The 25,694-nt window shown below is 34.2% G+C and overlaps 1 protein-coding gene, 1 long non-coding RNA gene and 1 pseudogene across 4 annotated transcripts in view; 1 reads left to right on the top strand and 2 right to left on the bottom strand.

Annotated features, from left to right (window-relative positions):
* The window catches only part of LOC105139260 (wall-associated receptor kinase 2-like), a 10,574-nt pseudogene extending 7,295 nt beyond the window's left edge, over positions 1–3,279 (bottom strand).
* Positions 1–11,683, top strand: part of LOC105139269 (uncharacterized) — a 22,849-nt gene extending 11,166 nt beyond the window's left edge. The window contains exon 2 of the long non-coding RNA XR_844944.1: positions 11,472–11,683. This is a non-coding gene — a long non-coding RNA (uncharacterized LOC105139269). The remainder of the gene's footprint in view (positions 1–11,471) is intronic.
* On the bottom strand, positions 11,461–25,694 carry TTN7 (Structural maintenance of chromosomes (SMC) family protein). 3 transcript variants are annotated; one of them, XM_011045655.1, is made up of 30 exons: positions 25,467–25,694; positions 25,093–25,133; positions 24,931–25,006; positions 23,580–23,618; positions 23,411–23,478; positions 23,235–23,306; positions 22,215–22,294; positions 22,022–22,100; positions 21,789–21,906; positions 21,531–21,706; positions 20,862–21,107; positions 20,648–20,769; positions 20,046–20,190; positions 17,947–18,119; positions 17,767–17,866; positions 16,838–16,974; positions 16,475–16,676; positions 15,655–15,742; positions 15,422–15,571; positions 14,958–15,109; positions 14,647–14,838; positions 14,372–14,555; positions 14,222–14,292; positions 13,997–14,148; positions 13,494–13,662; positions 13,244–13,390; positions 12,760–12,855; positions 12,247–12,421; positions 11,915–12,106; positions 11,461–11,777 (listed from the first exon to the last, which is right to left on the bottom strand). In XM_011045655.1, exons 2-29 carry the CDS (start codon positions 25,105–25,107, stop codon positions 11,916–11,918), a joined length of 3,615 nt encoding a protein of 1,204 aa, XP_011043957.1. In that variant the 5' UTR covers positions 25,108–25,133; positions 25,467–25,694; the 3' UTR covers positions 11,461–11,777; position 11,915. The 3 variants fall into 3 exon arrangements, with proteins under 3 accessions (XP_011043957.1, XP_011043965.1, XP_011043973.1); XM_011045663.1 differs by lacking the exons at positions 22,215–22,294; positions 24,931–25,006; positions 25,093–25,133; positions 25,467–25,694 and having other exon boundaries at positions 23,580–23,624; XM_011045671.1 differs by lacking the exons at positions 21,789–21,906; positions 22,022–22,100; positions 22,215–22,294; ... (4 more) ...; positions 25,093–25,133; positions 25,467–25,694 and having other exon boundaries at positions 21,569–21,643.

Below are 25,694 nucleotides of genomic sequence, written 5' to 3'. Positions count from 1 at the left end.
GCAAAACAAATACCGAAACGAATGGTCCTCAGTTTATCCAAGAACATTAGGGGAAAAAAAAAGAAGAGGAAAAACATAGAGAGTCGACACACGTTTCTAATTAATGGATCACCATGTCTTGAAAGGGACGAAAGGTTCGACATCAGATGATGATAGAGCTTGATCAACTTGAAAACTGCTGCAAGTAATTGATTTAGAAGCATCATCCCTCGCATTGATTACTTCAGCCGTGATGCTCTTAGCTTCTTCGTTATTTTGTTGAACGTCCTTCTTTTGTGACAATTGAATGATCCTCTCCAATTCTGATGTGACTTGTTTCATTGTCGGTCGCTTTTTTCCGTTCAAATTCAAGCATCTCTTTGCAATATTAGATACACAGATGACATCCTCCTTGGGGCAGTGCTCCTTAATTTGAGCATCAACAATATCAAAAATTCTGTTCTCTTCCATCAACAGAACAAAATGTGAAGCCAAGTTTTTGTGTTCTTGTGACTCGTTCGTTAGAATTGCTTTTTGTCCAGTTAAGAGCTCAGCAAGAACTACTCCAAAACTATAGACATCACTCTTATCTGTATACCGACTGGACCAAAAGTATTCTGGGTCCAAGTAACCAAAGGTGCCTTGCACATTAGTCGTCAAATGAGTTTGATCAACGGAGAGTGATCTTGAAGTCCCGAAATCGGCAATCTTTGCGCGATACTTGTGATCTAAGAGTATGTTGGTGGACTTTATATCTCGATGATAAATTGGAATGGAGGCTGCTGAGTGAAGATAGCAAAGTGCTCCGGCAGTTTCAGCAGCAATCTGTAATCTCATTTCCCATGTCAAAGGTAACTCCTCATTTTGGCGATGGAGATACTCGGAAAGAGTTCCATTAGGAATAAACTCATAAACTAAAAGAGGAACTTCTGCCTCCAAACAGCAACCAAGTAGCCTGACTATATTTCTTTGGTTGATTTGTGAAAGAATACAGACCTCGTTGATGAATCCTTCAAGGTTTTCTTCACACACCATTGTGGACCTTTTGACCGCAACAATTACTCCATCTGCTAGCATCCCTTTGAACACGGTACCTTGGCCACCTTGACCAAGTATCCTATTCACATTGAAATTATCCGTGGCAGTTTCCAACTCCTCTGACCTAAATACTTTGGTTTTGGAAATACCACATTGATGACCTGAGGATAATTGTCGCTGTAACAGTAGACCACCGTTCTGTCTGAAGAACTTCTGTTTGAGTTTGATGTTCTTCTTTTTCTCCATGATTTTGTACAGCCACCAACCGCCAATGAGCAGTAACAACACTCCAACAACTCCAATAACAACTGCATTTCTCATTAAAAAAAAATTCTTGATTGGTCATTATTTCATGTTCACATTAAAAGTGTCTTCGGCAAGATGGTATAACTCGCATTCCTTTTTTTAAAAAAAAAAAAATCAGAAGCAAAAACTTTTAATTTAAAAAAAAATCAGAAGCAAAAACTTTTAATTTTGTTTTAGAAGATGGGTTGTAAGATCCGGAGACATAAAAGGACTCAAGACCATTAGTGAGTTCGAAACAGTTCATAATCCAAGTATGGGAAAAACATTTCTAAAATAATAAAAAAATATTTAAAATTACTAGTAAAATAAAAGAAAAACAATGTTTAAACAAGAAGAGTGACCTTTGGAGTCTTGTTATTTCTAAAACTCCACGATTGAAGATTTCCATATTTTGAATATTTTTTAAATTAAAAAATAAACTAGTTTTGGACTTTTGGGTGGATGATGGATTAATTAATAAATTAAATATAGGATATTTGAAAAGGAAGGAATACCTACCACTGCCAGGTGTTGAAGTGGATGCACATTAATTACCTGAAATAATGATTGTGATGATGCCAAACCCACGGCAACCTCTTTTGCCGTCACCTCTCATGCCAAGTGGACATTTACATTCGTAATCCCCAATGGTGTTATGGCACTTACCGTGACATGGGTATCTCTTGCCGGCATCCTTGCACTCATCGATATCTGTCAAACATAACAAATTATGAATTCCCCTAAATTCAACTCAGAGTAAAAGTTCTGTGAAGTTGTTTTGTTTCATAATTTGCCATGACTGGATTTTGAAGTTGTTTTGTTTCAAGGGTATCTGAGAAGAGGAATGAACAATCTTATAATTTCAATCACTTAGCAACTGAAGGCGTCTGTCACTTTACCTTGGCATCCTTTTTCAAGATATGGGTTTCCTTCGAACCCTTCATTGCATGCGCAGCGATATCCTTGACCATTATCAGAGTAGTAGCAATTTGTATTGATGCCACAAGCATATGAACTCTTATTGGCCCGAGCCTCTACGCATGTCTCGGTTTGAGCTACCCATTCGATCACAACATTTGATGTATCAAAATCTGTTGGAGTTCGAGAGAGTGGCCAATCCGAGAGGTTGAAGGAGACTTTCTCCTGAAGGAAAGCAAATCCACAAGGGTTAAATTCGGAAACAGTCGTGTGGTTGCGAAAGCTCTGAGTGGTAATATTCAGTGACTTGAGACCCTTGGGAATCGAGGTCTGGCAGCACCCAGAACCTGAGCAGGAATTCTCCTTTGACATGGTAGAATTTACAGTACATAAAGAGAGACAACCAACCCCGGATGTCGCCTCCTTGTTGGTCCCCATGGCAATGGTATCACAACCAACTGCTGTGAACATATTTCTCGAATCTGAAATTGTGTAGGGATCTATAAGATCCATAGACATATTGTAAAGCCTCACCTGCTGCCCTGACTTGTCGTAGCAATCAAATGCTGGAACAAAGCCTATAGAAACTGTGCCCTCCTCCACCGATATATGGCGAGCAGGCACGAATCCAAACCACAGTTCATGATGACCATCATCAGTTGAAGTGCATCTTAGAAAGAAGTTAGCATTCATGGCACATCTTTGTTCCCCAATCCCAAACGGGTAAGGAACAATAACATCCCCACACCTTTCTTGGCAGCCATCCTTCACATCTGGATTTGCTGTTGCTCCTGTTATTGCAGCGACCACTAGAAGCAACATCATCGGCAAAAACCCCCACCTCTGAAGTATCATTTTCTAAGCACAACCTAACTTAATAGATGTATATAAAGCAGCTCCAAACGTTCCTTTTTTGTTCTTTTTTTTCTTTTCAATGAATCAAGAAACTCGTTCAAGGAAGAATTGTTACAAAATGGGGCCACACCTAGATAGGAGTCCCCCGTTGACTTTGTCGGAGTCCAGTATTACGGGGATGTATGAAACCAACCATCTTAGACTTTATCAAGTGCTTCACCAATTCTCTCTGCTACCAAAGAGAGACAAATAAATGCTGCCTTAGAATACTCAAGCATTATACCTAGTCGCTGTTAAAAAATTTCAGAAATCAAAACACTTATAAATTTATATAATGTAACAACTTGTTTACAAGGAGAAACTACTCAATTCAACTAACTCTCTCTAACTTTCTTTTGTATTTCTTTCAATTTTATGTGTATTTCAGCTTTCAATAATATCCTGCTGATATGAAAAATAATCTCTCCATTTTAGTCAATTACATTAGTCACTTTCGCCATCATATTTAATTATTGTCAACCATTCATGACCTTTACCATGCATTCATATTTAACATGGCAGCTAATAATCATTTTAAAATTTATTTTTGATATCATCACATTAAAATAATTAATTATTTTAATTAAAAAATTATTATGAAAAGAGAGAAAATAATTTTGTGTTTGGATGAGAGAGAATTTCTAATCTATTTTTTGTTTGAATTTATAATATATTATATATGAATATAGTTTAGTTTTTTCATATAATTTGAAAATTTGAGTTGATTAAAAAATTTCAAAATTAAATATTAATATAATTTGAGTTGAACACCCAAAATATAATTTTCTAAAATTCAATATGCTAATATAATTTCAACCAAATTATAAAATTTTAAGGGTAATTTTTCTAATTTAAAATTTGTAGCAAGAAACTATCATTATTATTATTATTATTATTATTATTATTATTACTAATATTGTTGTTATTCTTAAAAGTTCCCTCTTAACTACTTTCTTTTTGTTTCTTTTGATTAATTCTCTCAACTATTGCCTCTTTCTCTAATGTAAAAGACAACATAATATTTTATTAAAAATTATATATTTATTCATAATTCTCCTAATATATAATAATATGTAATTATATATAATTATCTTCCTAGCTCATTCAATTTGAGGTCGGGCTTGTAATAGCCTCATAGGTTTGAGAAGAACCAATATCATCCTAGCTCGTGGATGAATGACATTATCAAAATATTAATGTTTTTTTTCAAGTGTAGGAGTGTCGAAATAATAAATAACCCGACAAAACCGAGGTCAAATCACAGGGAGGTTAACTGTATAAACTACAAATAAAGAAATAGATAATAACAAAAAAAAAAAGATCTTTGAGATGTGATATTGATGTAAGGACAAAATAATTATCAAGATTAGAGGATCCACTAATAGTATTTTAAACAAGTATAGTATAAACTCCTTTTATTACGCATCTGAAAACCACACACAAAGAAATTTCCAATCAGATTATAAATGGTTAAGATCATTACATTAGCTATCTTATTTGAATAATGTTAATACTTGTAAATGTTGTCAGGTATTTATGATTATAATTTATGTTAACAACAAATTAAGTTCCTTTCATAGCACAGGTATCGGTTATACCATACAGTTGGGTTATAAAAGCGTCAAGTATTTGTTGTACCAAGAACTATACAATATAAATCTAGATTAATCATATAACAAGCAATGTATTTAGCAAATACAAAACATGTTAATATTAAACATTAAAGTCTATGTTGAGTTTATACTATATTTATTTTTACACCATTAGTGTAACCTTTTCACCTTGACATAATAAACTTAACTAAACATAATAAATGAGAGAAACATAAATAAACAAGATAAGAACATAAATAAGATATAAATTAACTAAGTAAAGAAAAGGAAAGGAAAAGTATAAACAAAAGATTAATGAGAGTAAAACTTAAACATTACAAAAATATAAAGAAATAGAGCAAGAATATGATCTTGATTTGAAAACCAAGATGCTTAAATATATAGAAAATACCTTTTTTTATAAGCTAAAATTTAAAACTATTGATTTGTTGACTAATTGTTTAGTGGGTGGTCACTTCTTGACTTGGTAACAATCTTTATTTTCTAGTCAAAATTTGAACAAATTGTCTCATGAAAGTTTTAGAAAATTGTCTCGGCTTTTAAACAAAAAAAAAATCAGTATATTTGGACTTCTAGAACTTGAGATATGGGCTGAACAATGAACAATATCTGGGTTGTATGACAGATTCATACTTTTCTTTTAATGCTAAGATTTGGACTTCATAAAGGAAAAATTGAGTCTTGGATTTCTAATGAATGTTTTATGCCTATGTCTTAGCTTTCTGGCCATATAAATCAAACTGAAATCCAAGTTTTATAGCTTCAAACCCAATGACTGATAGTGTTTTAATTTGAACTGAACCAGCATCTCTTTTCTAAGTTTAACCCTCTCTTTGTTTTCTTAATTTCAGTAGTTAGATTCATCAATCAATCCCTTCATTTATGTGATAGGTATGCATTTAAGATGAACATTCACCATAAATTAAAGGTATAATATATTATTAGATATGATATTATAAAACATGTTCTAGCTAAGGAGTTATTGATATTTCAAGTGCAAAATAATAATATAAAATATTAATAAAAATACACTTTTAAGTACTAACAATGAACTTGAGTAGCTTGTGGACCATATCTAGGTTTTTTGTGGACGGGCTAACGTGCCCAACACCCCCACGATAAGCAAACTCGTCTTTTGTTAGTATTACTTCAAAACACTTAACCTCCCATGCATCTCATCTCATTGACACCTTCACAATACATCTCATATCATTGACACCTTCACAAATAGTCGTTGCTATTTTTCGAGCTTTATGTACCAAGTAATTAATCTATATACATGTATTAAAAATCAATTAGTAGTCATCATCCAAAATAAAATTATCCTGGTAGTTAATAAATATATAAAAAAAAAAAACATTGCATACTGATTGATTCTTTTTGGATACTAGGGGCTACAACACATAAGGTTGCATCAACATCTCGGGAAAAGCAATTAGGTTGGTGTAATGAAATTATGCATGGACAGATACCATATCATATAGGTATCTATATCAATTGTAGGTTTCTGCTCCTAAAAAACATAATCTCTTCTAGCATCACAAAGATCAAGCTAAGATGTATGAATCACAAACCGAATTTCCTCACGTTTACGCTGGCGACTAATATTGTGCAGCTCATCTCTAGTATCAACATAATCTAGTATATGTTGAGATAGTCCAAAGCATCATATTACTTGATATGGATAATGCATCTCAACAATGTCAAAGTAGTTTAGAGGAACTTATGCTAACCAAATATCAGATCTTTCATGACATATAGTTGAAGTTAAAAGTATCAAGCTCTTTGCATATGGCATCTATATAACATATCAAAACATGTAAAAGAATTATATCAAATAATCAATTCAAACTAAATAATTAACTTTAGATAATAAAAAAATACATTTGTATTATATACTTGATGCGGTTGTTGCATGTCTAACTCATCTCGATAAAACTAATAAACATAAGTGGGATTTACTGTGAAATGTCTAACTCCACACCATCTAACAAGACAGGCCACAGAGTTAGTATATTTATTTACATTCAGTTTATATAAATAACATGTTGAATAATCAAATATATTTTTAATTAGTACTTAGAACCAATTAAGAGTGGCATCTAAGTAAAAGTGTCAAACATGTTATTGCCCCAACTCTCTAAATACCTAATATGAATATGTTCCTATTACCATAGCTATATTAATAAGCATTGAGAATTATAAGTTAGTATTTAAAATGTAATTACTTCTAATAATCAAATATTTAAAATACATATACCTAAAGAAATAGAAGACACCCGATAATTTATCTCTTTTTTCTAAACATGTTTTACATAGTTACCAATATATATATATGCAAGCATGACTCTCCCATCAATATATATATATATATGCAAGCATGACTCTCCCTGGCTGTAATTTAGAATGGCTTAAAAATCATCAAGTATCGTTAAAAAGTACAACAAAATTGCATTGCTAGTAGTACTCGTGAAAATAAATCCTTCAAACATGTGTAATATGTATGCTCGATCATACAAAATCAGCTGGTCTAGTGTCGCATATGCTAGGGGTATTAAAATTAGCATCCAATCATGTCAACTTGATGTAGTCGCCTTTATAAGCACTAACTAGAGGTACCCATTCTAATAAACTATCACATAAAAAGTCTACATCAATTAAGCCTTTATTGTCGGTCATATGTATCTCATCTATCAGAAAACTGATTAACATCGCCAAATCTTGGAGTGTTGGTGTCATTTGACCAATATATAGACGGAAGGTGTATGTCTCGCGCCTCTATCACTCCACTAATGCTGCAATTAATACATGGTCAAGATTTATATGATGCAATTGACTAATCTTATAAAAACTAGCCTTGATGACATATGGACACACACTTATACAACTTTATAAATGCATGTTGTCTAGATGTCATTGGATCACTGCTTTAGAAACCAAACAACTTAGTTAAATAATCAATAAAAATCATTAAAATTATAATAATTAACAATTTTAATTAAAATATTTATCTAACCTCTCTACTTTAGATATCATCAGATCGATATTGATCTTGTATTTATAACACTGACTTGTCACCAGGACCTCCATTAGTAACAAGGTGGCCCTACTTGTCGACACTCTTAGAAAAGGACAAACCACGTTTAATCAAAAACCATGTCTATTTTAAGGTCCTATATAAATAAATTGTTGGCATTTGTAATTTAATCAGTTTCATATGTTTTTCTATTATAACTCTTTGACCGCATTTGTCACATCTATTCAATGAATTCCTTTTTCTAACATCCATATGATTATGTAAATGAGTGGATTTTCTTTTACTCTTATTTGTCTACCATCTAGTAGGACATCCATATATATCTAGACCAATATATGAAGGTCACAATGACATATCAAGTAAAAGTTGAAAACACGAATATTTTTATACAACAAGTTTGAATAGAATTCATCTATAAATTTTACGTAGTTTATATTTTGTAATATACAATATGCAATTACGTGTGAATATTGTTGATGATACAATTGTTATTTGCCACTAGTACAAGTCATTTAATTGATGTCAATGGTTTCCCACATTTTTTTTGTAACACCAGCTGTTGGAGGTATCTCGGACTAAAATATGCCACCTCAAAGATCACAAAGAGATATCAAGTGTGATCTCAAAGTTGTTGCATCAAAAAGTATTTTAACTAGGACTTTTGGGGACCACAACTAAAAAACTCTTCTACTTTTTCTTTGTGCTCTATAAATTATTTATTACAAATTAAAAAATTATATGCACTATAGTTGAAGTAGGCAAGCCATGTATAATTTTTTAAAAATTATTAAAAATCTCTGACAAGTTTGTGGTCAAGTTTTCATAATGTAGACCATTATAATCATAAGATAATGCTCATTTTTCTTTGGGTTCAGCATTTAACAATGCTCTGATTGCACCATTTGTCTCCACCAACTCCTTATATAAAATGTCAAACTCCTGTTTAGGAGGATTTACATGCATCCTATGCAATATATTTTTTAAGGTAATATTTTTTTAATTTTGTGTTGAAGTTAATCACAAAGTGTCATGAACAATATTGATGATATTCAATAGGCTCAGGAAAAAATCAAGTTATAGAACTCTTTATGACCACATGCCAATTTGATATAATATGCAACTGATTCGTCCCCTAATCACATATGGACAAAGCAAATCTAAAAATCAACTTAAATTATTGTTTTTTTCCTTTCATAATAGCAAAACACAATAGATAAACTCAATTCTTCATATCTTCACAAATCATACCTAACAATTTAGCTTTGTACTTACCATAAAGATGAGTGTTGTCAATACTAATTAGAGGATAAAAATAATAAAACTCATTAATTGAAGTACCAAATGCTTAAAATGCTCTCCTAAATGTTTCATTATTCCTATAAGCCATTTTATGATCCCGAGTGATAATTGTTCCTAGATTTGAATCTCTGATGGCTAATAGAGTTGTAGGTAGGTTTTAAAATGACTTTTCCTATATATCAAATAAAATTTTCAATATTTTTTGTTTGGGTATCCGTAACTTCCAATAAAAGACTTCATACGCATAATCCCTCTATACAGTACCTTAAATCATTGTAACTCATACTGAACTCTTTTTTCATAATTGCCAACATTACCTCGGTAATTAGATCTGACGATGACGTTGCAAAACAAAAGGATTTCAACATATGTATAGCCCTTTCAATTTAGAAATTTCCTTAAATCAAACATTTGGTGATACCCCCCTCACACACAAAGACACAAATATCATAAATAAATCAATTCTTGAACACATTACAACTAAACATAGAACTTTATTGAATGATATACCTTGTACTGTAAAACATTCTTTAGATGTCATCGCTTTATTGAATTGACACATTCAGACTTGTCTTTAAATCTTGTCTCAACGTCCAATTCATCAATTAATAAGCCTGAATGTCTATGACTATCGGCCCAATCATTATTTCTATATTGGTCATTCGCACTAACAAACTTAAATTTAGGAGAATAAGGTTCCATGTATTGATTAACAGGCTTAATAAACTCAACACTCTCATCATCCTCATTACCCACAACTCTATTAATATGACGCTCATCTTCATCATCATTTGGTTTTGACTTTCCATAACAATATGGAGCATATGTCATACCTAGTTGAGGTTTCATATTAACAATTTTCGACACCGATACTAGTCTACTAGCATTACCACGTAATCTAGATGGATCATCTAATCATGATGCCTATGAAGTTCTCTAAAAGTTACTTGAAAATTAGGTCAACCTTGTACTAGAAGAGTTTCCTCATCTAGGTATACTATTTAAGTAGAGCTCCAGCATATTAATTCTAACAAACTCAAACATTGAATTCACAGTCTCATCACTATAGATTGGTACATTAACATAACAAACTTGACTAATCCTGGTTTGCAACATCCTCTAAGTAATTTCAACTTCTATTTCAAACATATTCCAGTCAAGTCGATCACATAACATTCTTGATAATTCATTAAAGAACATATCTAATGTAGCAATTAGGAATTCATAACTTCCTCGATTATAAGTAATATCATTATCAGTATTGACAATGATATCATCATAGAAACATAAGATTCCTAAATTATCAAATATTTTGTCAAATAACATAACCAAACATAATTATATTTTTTATATATAAATATTAGAGTTAATAAAATGCTCAATTATCAATAAAATTTAAATTAATCGGCAAAAACTTACATTCATCAGATTCTAGTACCACAATAAAATTATCAAATATATTCATGTATTTCATAGTATTATTATTTTATATGAAATTCAATATAATTCATAATTTACCTTAAATCAACACTATCTCATTAAATAATCTTTTTAATTCATAATCAACAACAACAAAAAAATTGATTTGTTTAACAAAACAAACAAATTATCAACTAAAAATGTATATAATCAACTTAATCCATAAGCTAACCTAAATCAACACTAACATTTCAAACTCATAATTTTGTTAATTCACAATCAACAATCTAAAATAATTGATAATTAAAAAAAAATTATTAAATCTAATTGACAACTTCAATTACAACTAATTAGCTTAATTTTTAATTCAAAATCCCAACATTTAATAAAATCAAATTAACATTAGTGAAACATAAATTACATCAAATTAATTAAGAAAAAGTGTTTAATATATCTAAAAATACGAGTGATAAGGCTATTTTGGCCGGAAAACTCAACACCCGCCACTAATAGAGATAGAGAGGAGTTTTTTTAAAGTTGTTTGGGGTGTGTTGCGGTGAAAAGAGAAATCCCTTACTATCCATTCACCTCTTCAAGGATAATGTCTTCGGTACAAATCATGAACACATCCGCTGGCATGTAACTGGTGTACACTGACATGTAGTCCCATGGGGGCAATTCTTTTAAAAATTCTGTCCTCCAATTGTTTGTATTCCTGTTGGAAAATATCCCATCCTAAGTCATGGTATTTCCCAAGTCATGGTCTTCATGACATTGGATGGGGTATTTTCCTATTGGAAAATATCACAGCCGCTTTCGTCTCTTTGAAAAACTGCAGTGCCGTGGTCTTCATGCTGCCCCTTCATCAAGAACACAAGCTCGAGCAGTTCTTTAATTGGGAGAAATGGATTTTAATTGGGAGAAAGCATCTAGAAGCGTGTCATGAAGGCTGATAGAAATCCATTCAGCAACAGTGCCACACGAAAGAGAATTTCCCAATATTTAAAGAACAGAGCATATTGAAAAACATGGTTTGCGTACTTGCCTTGGTAAAAGATCCGCACAGCTGCAGATCTCCAATGTTTCCATCAATTTTGATACTGAACTAGTTCCTAGGCTAATACTGAAGAGACATGAGAAGCTGTGCTAATAAAGCTCTGAGCTGTTTAACACCTATTTACAATCTTGAGATTACAGCAAAGACAATATAGTACATGGTTAACAGCGAACAAATTTATCACGGCATCCTCGTATAGATCCATTTATCAGTCCTCCGTCAGACCATCAGAGTTTGGCTGCACCAGCCATAAAGATGAATCAGATCATTTCAGTAATGGTTCATCACTGGAAATCAATTTCATCAAATCCCACATCTCACTCAGTTGAAAATATCAAATAAACAAGAAAATGCTAGAGTTGAAAATATTCCAACCTTATTCAACATTATGAGATTGGTCGTGCTCAATAAAATCTAGCGCATCTTCCTTGGAGACAACATTGACACGGCTCACCCTGTTTTTGTGTGTCACCCCATATAACTTGTCAGCAACCTTCACAAGTTCTGGCCTGAAAGTGGTGGTTATAAATTGTGTGTTGGCCATATCAGCCAGGCGACGAATCATGTCTAGCAAACAAAGTAATTAAGGATCACCTCCAATGGTTACATCTGATGAATAAACAATAGCTAAATAGCCAAAACAAGACCCCAAAAAAGAAACTACAACTTTAGGGAGATGGCAAAAAAACAACATAGAAATAGGATACTTCCAACAGCAGTCCTGTACTGGGGATCCAGTGCTGCGTCTATCTCATCAAAAAGATAAAAGGGAGCAGGATCACATCGTTGGATGGCAAATATCAATGTCAGGGCTACTACAGTTTTCTGACCCCCCGATAACTGCTTCATAGATTGTGTTTCCCCTTGCCCTGTAAATGAAACCTACATGCCAAAACCAACTTGAGGATATTTAAATTTGAGCATGCCCGTAAACCAACTTGAGGATAGAAGATGCCTTAGGAAAAATAATTCTGCGCCCCCTATTTACTAGAAGGCAAATTACAAATGAAAACAAGATTTGCATGCATTTCGTGGAGTATTGTTTCTAACAAGACTAGCTGAATCCTAATCTCACCACTTTTTCAATGTCAATAAACAGAAAGTGCACTAGAATGCTATTTACTATCCAATCCATCCTTTTTGAAAAGGAAAAAAGAACTCCTGTATCCTCATTTCTTAAGAAAATAAACACATATAAATGAAAGACAACAAACACATACCTTCACTTTCACACCTATGTATTTCTCAACCCTTCCCTCCAAATCCGCCTCACGAGGTCCATCATCATCATAATCATCATCCCCATGATCACCATCCTGTCAAGATATCACAAATGCAAGCCATGCCATTTTTAAAATGCACTCCTACAATTATCTCAGAAATTCAACATCAAAGACCAAGAAGAATACTGATTAAACTTGGAAAACAATAAAAAACACAAATGAAGAATACAAGTGCATTGTAGAAGAAAAAATTGATTTTGACAAGTTATTTTGTCAACATTTAAAAAAAATCACCATCACAGCAGGACAAACAGTGCAAGGGTTAGATTTTGAGCAAGAAAAAATATGCTTATGGGACACTAAGGATGGATTTATAAATTATGAACCAGCATATTGATTAGAAAAGTTAAAAAAAGTGATATGGTAGTTGGAGATGGGGGAAAAAAAAGAAACTAAGGCTTAAAACACTACTTTAACTAACCTTTTTCTTCATCATGACCAGATGACCATGACCACCCTGCACAAGTTCAGAGAATACTTCGCGAAAGTGTCGAGCAACACCTTTGAAAGTGCGTTCTATTGATTCATCCTTCCTCTGATCTAGAGCAGATATAAGTTCTCTTATTTTCTGCAAAAAGGCATTAAAGTAAAGATACAGAAATCATAAACTCATGTTAAAAACAGTAAGTACTAAAGAAGAGACTTAAATATAAAATTCTATACAATAATACCTCGTCACCTGCATTCAGTTCAGCTTGCCTTTTCTGAAGTTCCTCCCGTTGCTCTGTGAAGTTTACATATTGATCTAGTGCCTTCTTGTTTACATGGCTGAACTGCTGAAGCTGCTCATTGCACCTATGAAGCATTTTATGCAAATCTTTCACGCCTCTCCGCTTATACCTATATGCTCCAATACAAGAGAGTATGTCATTTATCAAAAGAAACAATATATAAGTGGAAGCATGCAAACATTACCTGTTTCAATAGGTACCAAGTACATGCCGAGGCAAGACAAAAAAAAACATCATCTTCTAAGATTTCAACATAAATATTGGCGTGGAAAAACAGGCAGAATAAATCAATTAAAAAAACCTCAGGGATCTCAGTTGATTACAAAACATGACAGTTTAACAATACAATAAAACCCAAGCACGAGAAAACTGAAGCTCAGATTGAAGTCATTTTCACATGAAGAAACAATTAGGTAAATTTGAAGTTCAGAGAGAAGCTATACGTTTCAAAAGCATCTGATGACAAAGGACCCAGTTCCCTAATTTTGTTAGAGTATTCCTCCTGTTTAGCAAGAAAAATACTCCGTTTACTCAATAGCTGTTCCAATTCTTTTGCTTCATCTTGAAGTGTTTTTTCATATCTGTCTTCCAAAACCTGGAAACACAAGTTGTCATCTTAGCTGCTGCAACAAATCCTAAAGATCAACAGTCTGCAAAAGGTGGCAAACCTTTAGTTCTGTCTTTTTATCTTTTTTCTCCTTTAGTTCCTCCTTTAGTCTATCTATCTTGTCAGAAACTCCTGAGAAGATTAACCAGTCAAAAAAAATTCTTCTTATATTTAAATATTAAAATCGAATTTTTAGAAACTCATAGCTCACTTTTGAGTTCCAGTGTTGTGACTTCAGCCAGAGATTTGGCATCGTTCAGTTCCTGCCTCTTCAATTCATCTTCACCATGTAACGTGTCAGAGTCAACCGTTGATATTATGGCTTCCAACTCTTGCTTCCGTCGTTTCAGGTTAGTTGTAAGATTAGTCTCTAGCTCTGCTTTTCTTGTTTCAGTCTATGTAATGAAAAATGCACATTCATGTGAAACAGAACACATTCCACAAAGGACACTACAATTACTACTAGACAAGGTTGAGATTTCTAACCTCGATGCGATCTGTTCTACAGGTAATAAGTTTCTCTTTAAGGTCTTTTATTTCAGGGTTCAGTTGGGATAGTTCATATTTTTCCTCTGGTGTTAAGTGATCAATGAGCTCTGTGCCCATCTCAGCTTGTTTCATGACCATACTGGCATTAAGCTGATCTATTTGATTCCGGACATCTGCAAGTGATTTTTCCTATAAATAGGATCCATTGAAAGAGGAATAAGAATACTAACACCAATAATGTAACGGACACTAAAGAAAGGATAATCTGCCAGTGGTAAGGTAAGGGTGACTTGACAGTCTAAATGTACCTTATTTTCAAGAGCCTTGGAAATGAATTGCTTCTGCTTATTAGCATTAGCTATGTCCTGCTTAAGCTGTTCCAACTCTGATTTATCATGAGCCCGCTTGGCATCAATTTTCTGCTGCTCAGTAACGCGTTCAGTTATTCTCTGATCTATATGTGAGATCAATTTAGCGAAAACAAAGTAGACAATAATGGATGGATGTAATTTAAGCTAAGGAATTAAGGAAGCATCTGTTGAGCTCTTCAAAAGATATTTTAGCAGTCAAGGGTTCTACTGTTCAACAATCAAACATCAAGCCTTATTTGTTTACAAAAATTTTAGGAGTAAGATAGCATGAGGGATGTATTTACACATTTTTCACAACTATGGACAAGAAAGCATACCCCAGTTTTGCAATTAAATGAAAGCATAAACTAAAAGCACTCGTTCAAAAAGAATTTTAAAAAAATAATAGTGAAAAAGGATATCTTGTAGCATAAATCTGACTTTTTCAAGTTCTTCTTCCTTAATGTTAATAGATTTTGTATTCTGCATAATCATGTTCATAAACTTCAACTTTGAGCGCCGATGGTCATAAAAGCCCCCTGTCATACCACCTTTCTTGCTTACTTGATCACCTGATCAGTAGTAAATTGTTAAGGCATCTTGATCACATATGAAGGTCATTGTGTAAAATAAAAAAGAAGATTTCTATGCTAACCATCCACAGTTATGCAGTCCAAACCATCAGTTCGGGCAACTCTTGTGGCCACATCCAAATCTCGACAGATCACAGTTCTAGCAAATACCTGGAGGAAAAGAAAGAATATGTGACAATATAAGCATGTAGCACATCCCACACCACTCCAGGAGTCGTATCAACATCATAACAATTTCAGCTCATGCAAATTTTCAAAGAAAAGTGAACACATATATATACAAGACCAACGGTATCAACGGCTTTTCACAATCCAAGAACATGCCAGTAAAATAATTTAAGAATGCACAAATATCACATCAGGGAAAAGGTGACAATATAAACATGTAGCACATCCCACACCACTCCAGGAGTCGTATCAACACCATAACAGTTTTAGCTCATAAAATTTTCAAAAAGTGTGAACACATTTATATAACTGTGTTTCACTTCAAAAGTCTAGCATTGTGGTTAGGGGTGGAAGTAGCACATGTGTAGGTACTTCATAGCCTTCACTTACTTTTTACAGTTAGTGCCAGTCACCCAAAATTATCAAGTTGAAACATTTTCCCATCACTATCCATCCTTAGATTCCCAAAGCAATCACTACAAGCTTCTCACAAAAAAAAATTCCAGCGAGAAAAAATAACTATTGAAAACATCGGCAATCTATTGAAAGAAAACACAGAGAAATAACCTCCTAGAACAAAATAGCACAAGAAATTACTGATTATCAGTTATGTGCAGTCCAACGTTTAAATTAATTTATAACAACAAAACTCACATAAATGTTTCTGCTGGGTCAATACTGTTTCAGTAAGACCAAACATGAGGGAGAACCAACCTGGGCAAATGCTGGCGTAAAATTGGGAGAGAACTTCAACTTCTTTAGCAAAGGTACCACATCAGAACTCTGTGGATAAGTTACTCGAGGTGCCTTTACCCTGTTAAGTGGAATAAAAGTAACTCGCCCTCCTTTCAATGCATTAAGGTGCCTAATTATCTGAGTTGATATGTTATCATCTTCAACCACGACATGAAATAAGCTGCTCAAAAGATAAACAGATATTAAGTACATCATTCAACGATGAAGTGATCAAAGCATAAGGTCTAAAGACTAATAACAAGTATGTCAGCTTGTCAAGCAGATTGAGAACACGGCTCCAAGAGAGAAAACAATGAACATAATAGAATAGATTTTACATACCTGTTTCCAGCTGTAACTTCAACAGCAGTAAAATATTTCTCATCACAATCAAGCAGCTCTATTATTGGACCAAAAACTCCACTAATTTTGTACTCTCTGCAGATACGCCGAATAGAATTGAGCCCTCTCCTCACATCCTGATAACATAACATTGGCAAAGTTGCCAGAAACAGGAAGGGGTTCAGATGACATAAAAAAACTAACTTCTACCAAATGATCATTGTTGTGTGCAGCATCAAACAAGCAGGACATTAGGCTACTATGAATGCCTACTGCATTAAAATCAACCAATTGCAATGGAGCACATATTGCTTGTAACATGCACATTTTGGATGGAAGATAAGTTGAACCAAGCGGCTTCAACTTTCCTTCTATGAAAAGGATTTTTAAGCTGAGCTTGATCGTGGTTTATTTTAAGCCATGGCTTGCTGTTTAGAAAGCTTGCAACTTCTTGAGTTTGGCCCAAATGCTCAGTTCATTCACAAATGACTGGTCTCATGGCAAGTGATTTTATAAGTGTTGAGACTAAAACAGAAGCCAGAGAAATATAAGAATTAATGAAAAAAAGAGCAAGGCTGGCATGCTGCCCAGGCATGAAACATAGTCAATTTTGTTTATTAAACTGCTAGCCATTTTAGCTTTTGTTCTAAAAATATTACACAAGGATCTCAAGTACAAATTAAGGTCAGTAGAGTGGGCCTGAAGGTTCATGTTCATGGGCCCCTTCAAGGCAAGCATAGGCCTGATTGGTCTTGACTTCATCACAAACAGGCCTCAATGTGACGCTTGAACTTGGTTGCAATGAAAAAATCAAAGATCAAAGAAGCTTTTTTCCAAGTTCAATTCAAGCTGTTCATACTCATGGAGGCATTTTGATAACTAAGCTTGTAAAATTAAAAGCTAAATAAATAAAGGAAGAAATTACTCACACCAGGAGTTGCATGATCCAGGCTCTTCTCTGCCTTGTCAACTTCTGTTCTTAGCTTATCAATTTCAGCAGAAAGTTCACTTTCCTTTTTCCACAATGATCTACAGAAACAAAACAAAAAAAGTCAACCAGAGTACTTTTAGTAAGCCTGACCAAAATAAATACAGAAAAATAACCATACTTCCGCTCATCTTGCAGCTTGTCTCTCTGTGCTTTATGACTATTGAATCCTTCACGTGACTGGAAAATGAGAGAGTCTAAGGTTGCAATTTCAGCTTTGCGACTCTCAATGTAGGCATCTCGCTCTTTTAAGTCTGCATTCAGCCTATAAATTTCTTCTTGAAGCTTTTGCTCCTGGGGATATACACAAGTATACAGCTTATTTAGCATCAGAATATTGAGGAAACAGCACGAGAGGCACATTGACTTGCAACAACAGAGCTAGGAAGTTCAATTCCATACACAACCCAACTAACAAAACTTCTTCAATGAATCAAAACAGGTATGCACAAACCTTGCAGACAGCTCAACATAGAAGTAGAAATTCTCTTATGGCTCTTTTTTTCGTTTAATGGTGGGCATCTATTACTTACTGCTATAGACCTAGACACCATAGCCATGGCACATGCACAATCCAGAGATTGCACCAAAGCAGAATAAATGCCGAACACTTGTAGCCGGGACAGCATATGGAAAGTGTAACAGCTTTCTCCTCAAAGTGTCCAGTTCATGCAGAAAAGAAAAATTAATTATTTCTCATAGCATGAAAGTTCCAGTTCCTTGGTCCATTTTACTAGGGGCTAAAATGAAAAAAATACCCAACAAGGTATGAAGGGAAGGGGAAAAATCTAGAAATCCACAGGAGGCTTCCTTGAATCTACAAGTGGAATTGTTGACATCCACAAGCAAGGAATTATTCAAAATAGCAAAAACTCAAAACATGCATCTAGTATTAAGACTCGGAAATATATGTGCATATATAGGTGCCCCACACCCTACAAGGTCAAACCAAGCCAGGAATAAAATCCCAACTAATTCTTAAATAATGTTGTTCTAATTACTTATTAGCAAATCCTCCATCTACAGTATGTTCTATTATATGTGTCATGTCAGCTGTATGCATTAGTTTATTGACAGTAAAGAACAAAAAACTAATGTGAGAAGCCCTTTCAGCTAAAATTATAGCCTAGGGAGTAATTTACAGAAACTTTGAGTTGAAAAGAGACCTTACATTTTAGCCTTTTCTAAGGTACGCCTATACTAGTCAAGAAGTGCTAACATTGTTCCTTTCAAACCTAAATTTACTAAAGAGTAACCTCCTGAGATTGCGTACCCAAGAACAAAACAAAAGGAGGAAAAAGGAGAAACTTTTAGTTGAAAAGAGACCTTACATTTTAGCCTTTTCTAAGGTACACCTATACTAGTCAAGAAGTGCTAACATTGTTCCTTTCAAACCTAAATTTACTAAAGAGTAACCTCCTGAGATTGCGTACCCAAGAACAAAACAAAAGGAGGAAAAAGACACCTAGAACAACCAGCCTATAAGAGCTGTAATCCATGGATTGGAAACAGCATACAAGAAAATGAACAAACAATATACTAATGAGGTTAATCATTCTATTAGAAAAAAAAAAAAAACTTGACATTGTGTTTTGATCTTTGAATTATCTGATAAGAGGCCTGGTCCTTTCTTAATTAAATGGTGGGCATGAGTAAAGAAATTGCCTCCTAATCTATCCATTAGGAAAATCCTGACAACAATATTTCATCTGAGATTAGGAGCAAAAAAACCAAAAAACCAAGAAAACCAGAAAAAAATAAAGTTCATCTGAGATTAGGAGCAAAAAAACCGAAAAACCAAGAAAACCAGAAAAAAATAACGAAAAAAAAACGAACCGTGAAAAAAAACCGATTAAACGGATTAAATTTTTGAAAAACCCGACTGGTTCGGTTCAGTTTTATAAGCCTAAAACCGAAAAAAACCAAACAGAACCGAACCTAAACCAAAAAAAAGGGGAAAAAACCAAGCCCAACTAGAAGAAAACCAAACCAAAAAACCAAGCCAAAACCGGAAAAACCAAGCCAAACTGGTTTGAACCAGTTTTTGTCCTAAAAAACAGAACCGAACCAAAACCAGTTAGTTTGAACCGGTTTCGGTTCGGTTTCGGTTTTAAAAAAAAAATGTCAGTTTGGTTACTTTTTTTTTTTATAAAAACCAAACCGGACCAAAAATAATGAGATGATGTTCAAGTATCAGAATAGATTAATGTGAACTCTTGCCTGAGCCAAATTTGAAGAAAGAACTCGTTGTAAATCATCAATTTCCTTTTGAAGCCATTTGTCACGAGCAGCTTTGCTGGAAAACTGGGTTGCACGACCTTGTTTTTGATAAAGTATGCTAAGCTGCTTTTCACGCTCCATTATTCTGCAAGTTGCCAAAACTGTTTGTGAAAGAAAGATACTGCACATGGCACAAGCTTTTCTCCCAAATAAATGTGCTATTTTGGCATAGACAATGAACCATCAAAGGTCAAGAAAGAAAATACACTTCAGGAGTGCAAAGAAAATCAAGAAATTTGTAAAAGAAAGCAAACAAAAACTTTTTACTGAATAAATCTATCAGAAAAATTTTTTTACTGACTTGACATCATGACTGATCTAAGGCCTCCTTTACATGTCCGAAGTAATGGAGCTGCAGCGAACCCTGGACACTATCTGAATGCAGTCTGATCTTGAGCATGTTCACTTTAAGTACCAGACAAGACTAAAACCCATACACTAGCACCAAGCAATCTCAGAATTCTAGTAGAAGACAAAACAATTGTGCCTGGTCCATGTGCAACATGCAAAAGCATGCGCAAAATTGAAAATTCTTGGCTTACCTCTTGGTGATATCCTTTTCCTTTGAAAGGTTTTCTTCATAGATGGGACTGATTTTGTTGAGCTCCTTCTGAGAATCCTGTATTTCTTTCTGTAGAATATCAAGTTGCTTCATAGCATCATCCTGAAAGCAAGTGCATACATTGAATAAAAACATTCAGCATTCTTTATCCTTAAAAAATAATTAACATTTTTCTCTTTGTTAGAGTTTGATACTTTGGCTTGGATATTTCCAGAAAATCTCTCTAGCATATCTTTCACATCAAGCTCAAGCTCTGTCTGCTTCTTTATTGCTTCTGTTTGTTGTTTCTCTGCTGCCTCTTTCTCTTTGTTCAATGCTTGAACTTCTTTTGTAAGATCTTTGAGCACCTTCTCCAAGTCCTTGGACTCTTCATGGGCATTCAACACATCGTTATACATCTTCGCTGATTTTTCAGAAACCTTGCTCCGAGCCTCCTCAACCTGAGATGGGGACAAATAAATATATATAGGCAATACCTCACCTCAGAAAAAAAAAAATGAAACAACAAAGTTTAGATCCTGGACAGGTCTTAGCATTTAAGGTCAAGACAATCTAACACTGCTACAACGCCAGTTCCCCATTCAAAACTCCAAAATTATCTCATAATAAATAGGCGCATAAAGAACAAGGTACAAGAACTGGTGGAAGAAATGAAAGAGTTAATACATCTAAAATAATGAGTTTCATCACATTTATTTGCTGTTAGCTAAATTTTGAGCAGCATATCCTAATTGTGTTTAGTCAGTGAAATGCCTGTCCTGTATATACTTCAACTAGCAATTTGGTGTAACATTCTTCATGATTCATAAAAGCAGTACACGAAGAAACCTTTATGCATGTCCAGGCATCTGACATGTACTAACCTCCAACAATTTCTGTCGAGCATCATGGAGTTCCTTATCATAAATAGTATATTCTAGAGATTTTCGCTGCTTGTCAAGCTGCTGATATTTTCTCAGCTCCTCTTTCTCTTCATCCAGTTCCTTCAGCCTCTCATCCAGGTACTGAACAACTTGAATTATCTGCTTTCTTTTGTTCCCTGCTTGACAGAAAATATAAAATTATACACATACTGGAAAACATCCACAAAAGAAAGCCCAACTGCACTATTCCTTCCTTGCCTGTTTCCTGCATAATTTTCAAACTCTCACGCCGTCTCTCTTCATACACTCGGGTGCCACCAATTTCTTTCAATAAATCGAGACGTTCAGAGTCTTTCATCAATGTCAAAGATGCTATCTATGAAGTATCACAAGAAACAAAAAGGAAATTTAAAAAAAAAAAAAGAGCAGGAAAAGAATATACATAAATTTTAAGAAGATTATGCCATGAAGAAAGGTTTAAGGTGTCCAACCTTTCCTTGCTGCACTACATAGTATGGATTAGAGCGAGAGAACCCAGCACTTTCCAGTAAATTCATAACTTCAGTTTTCCTACAAATTATCAGACTTTCTATCATTGAGCTTACATAAACAAATTGAAACGCAGTGAGACATAAAAGTAAATAAAGAACATTGATTTCTTTTCTAAAAAGGAGAGATACTCACGTAATGTGCTTTCCATCCAAGAAATACTCATCCTTTTTCAAACCGATTGTTCTTCGAAGACGCACTTCCTCCTTATCAACCTGTTCATAGGTGAAAAGGCATGATTAACATGTGAAAGAACAAGAAGAAAAGGACAAATGAAAACACACCATATGTAACAATATCTCTTATGAGGAGGAAAACAAAACATGGATCGAGGGGACGTTGTATAAAGCAATTGGCAGCCATGTTAAGATAATATAGCAACAAAGAAGCACCAATCAAATTTTTTTTCTCCTCTTCCACAATTCTCGCATGACCCACACACATAACAGCAACAAAAGGCTAATCCTCAAAACTGTAGCAACCATTTTCTATCACAAAGATAGCCACGCCAGTAGTTTGCCATTTGAGGTGGCCATCAACAGTGATACAGTTGGTTCCAGTTGGTTGATGCAGGGACTACGTAGTTGAAATAGAGACTTCCAACCCAAAACCTCAGGAAACCAGGAGTATAAGGACTTGGCATGATGTTAGTAATTAAAGACAAAAGCCTAATAAAATATTAAACAATCTGGGTTGATCTATAAGATAACAGATTTCACAAAGAACAAGGAGGAGATTGAACACTTTGGAAGAAGAAGAGTGATCAGGTTCCTTTCATCTTTTGAAGGTTAGGAGGGATGAAGAAAATAGAACAAAAAGAAAATCGCATGGCCACATTTATTGTTTTTTTTTTCCCTAGTTCTTCCTGTAAAGCATTGAAAGGTTGCCAATTTTATGCATGGCTGCAAGGATAGTGGCAGAATCCTGGATCATTGTCCTAACTGATGGAGGCCACAGTTTGTCTTAATGAACTTCTTAAACAAAACCATGCCCTTATCAGATGGAAAAAGAGTAACAACATAGAAAACTTATATGTTAAAAGAAGAAAAAGGTGAACATAAAAATAAGGATCTTTCTCCTTTTGTAATAATATCTAGACCATTATTTACCCTCCATAACCCAGTAAAGAAAACAAAGTACGTTATGAAGCATTACCGGGATGCGATTGTCAGAATTATCAAACACAATCTCCACAAAAGCAGATAAAACTTGATGGCCAGCACCTTCCTGTTCAATAGCAGAAATCATCATAATTCAAACTTAAAAGGTTGGCAAAAAACAATACCTTGATCTCATAGATTGGAATTGAGATAGTATATGATGAAACATACATGGAGTAATTGATGCCTGTCATCATTGCGCAGGTTTTGGAAGAGATCACTCAATACAAAACGAATGGCTACAAAAGAAACATATTGTAAGCTTGTGATAGATGTTTGATTTCAATAAAAGTTTATCAAAAAAAAAAACAAAAAAAAATTCAGGGACATGATCACTCACCATGGAAAAAGTTTGTCTTGCCAGATCCATTAGCACCAACTGCAGAAGACATATAGGAATTACAGAAGAATTCACACTATAGCCCATTTTATATGGATCAAGTCAGAAAAATAAATGTACAGAACAAAGAAAGAACAATAAATTACATTAACCAAGATCCAATCAGTTCCTTGAAACAAGGAGCTGCAAAAAAGAAATGCATTCCCCGTCCCTGTCATGGTCTTGGCTTCCCCTCTTTTAACAGCCATCAGGTGCTCTTTTTGGCCTCCCAACCTCTCTGAACATATAACTCTCCATACCCTTCACACTTATAGGTTGTTTGGAAACTTAAGGTTTGAGTAGAAATGATATCATTCCAACACCATTTACCTAATTCTAGTGTTTGCAAAGCTTTAAGCAGCATAAATGAATTTTAAAACCAATTAAAATTCAAGATTTTCATAGATTTGCAAATCACACTAAAAGGGGTGTGATTTGCTTCAAAATTGACCCATTAGAAGATTAATCCCAAAAACATCTCTCTCTCTCTCTCTCTCTCTCTCGCGCGCGCATACATATACTTGGAATAAGTTTTTCCGGGATGGGGGCAAGTTGGATAAATAATGCGCGCGCGCGCGCATACAGATACTTGGAATAAGTTTTTTCGGGATGGGGGCAAGTTGGATAAATAATGTATTTTAAGCAACTCAAGTTAATGAATTCCTCAATTTTAAAACCTATTCCAAACAAAAGAATTCAATTAGCAAATCAAATCAATTTAATCTCCTTAAATAGTTGAAATCAATTCTAGTGCAGCATTGGTTCCAAACAAGCTATTATAGTTTTAACATTTCCAGAGTTTCAAGATTTTAAAAGGGATTCCACGTGCACATATGTATGACGACAAAGTGACGATATGTATATTACATGGCAATGCTTCTATTAGATGGCAAAGTCATGGAACTACCAAACTTTCTTGGGATGATTCTTGGTGCTGTACATTACTAGATGGACAATTTCAGGTCTCTTTTGAGAAGATGTGGAAATTCTACATTTGATGAAATTTTGTGGGAAGTGGTTCCTGATCATGCCACTTTTTTCCACTGCTTACAATTTAACTTCACAGACACTCGTGAAGAATTGGAAAGCTATTCTTACAGAGACACTGCATAAAAATGCCCTAATCTAGGTAGGTTTCCATATTAAAAAAAAAATGAGAGGGAGAATGTGTAAATTTAAGGGGACCCTGGAACCACAGCTCCTAGGTTTCAATCAAAAAAAGTACTGCCACTCATCACTCAGTATATTATATCCCAAAAAACAAGTTAATAAAAATTATAAAAATAAAAACTACAATGAAAAACAAACTTACCAACACAATTAACCTTCGGACTGAAAGGCTCAGTTGCAATCTGTTCTCGATAGCTCTTAAAACCCTCGATTATCACCTATATCCAAACACAAATCAAATTCAGTTTTCTAATTCCAGTAAAAAAAAATACATGCAGAAGGGGAAAAAACAGCATGGCATTACCTGCTTTATATGCATCCTGAAATTACAAAATAATCCAGCCTCTGTCAAATAAATTAACGAATAACACCGTTAGTGGATTCAGTACTATTTTTCTTACTGTTATTTCAAGTATTGAAAAATAAATAAATTTAAATTTTCAAAAAAAAAGCAACAGATTAAAAGGAAAAAAACCAGTTTCCGAATTCAAAATAACGAATTAAAAAACTAACAAAAGCCAACTGATTGATTTTCCATTGAAGCACGAAAACTAGGGTTTCAACTTCCAAAAATTTACAGAAAATACCAGAGTCGAAGGCTCAAACCCTAACCACTAAATAGCAAATACAGACACTGAAACAACTCCGTAGCAAAGCTAAACTATCAAGAAAACTTACAAAGTTGTTACTTCATAAGGTAGAGAGAGGGTTTGACTTGGAGAAGAGAAACGGAGGACTGGGAACAAGTGAGCGAGCGAGCTGGTAGTTTAGGCGAGTGATTCAGATGCGCAGGTCAAGGCCATTAAGCAGAGAGCCCTAGCGGTTATTTTAGCGCTGCTTGCGGGTTTTAGCGAGGGAATGAGAAAAAACATGGGCGGGCTAAGCGTGAGTGAAATTTAGTGAATG

The sequence above is a fragment of the Populus euphratica genome, unplaced genomic scaffold (genome assembly GCF_000495115.2).
Source record: "Populus euphratica unplaced genomic scaffold, PopEup_1.0 scaffold3.1, whole genome shotgun sequence".
NCBI classification, from domain to species: domain Eukaryota; kingdom Viridiplantae; phylum Streptophyta; class Magnoliopsida; order Malpighiales; family Salicaceae; genus Populus; species Populus euphratica.
This window is presented reverse-complemented; position numbering and strand designations above follow the sequence as displayed.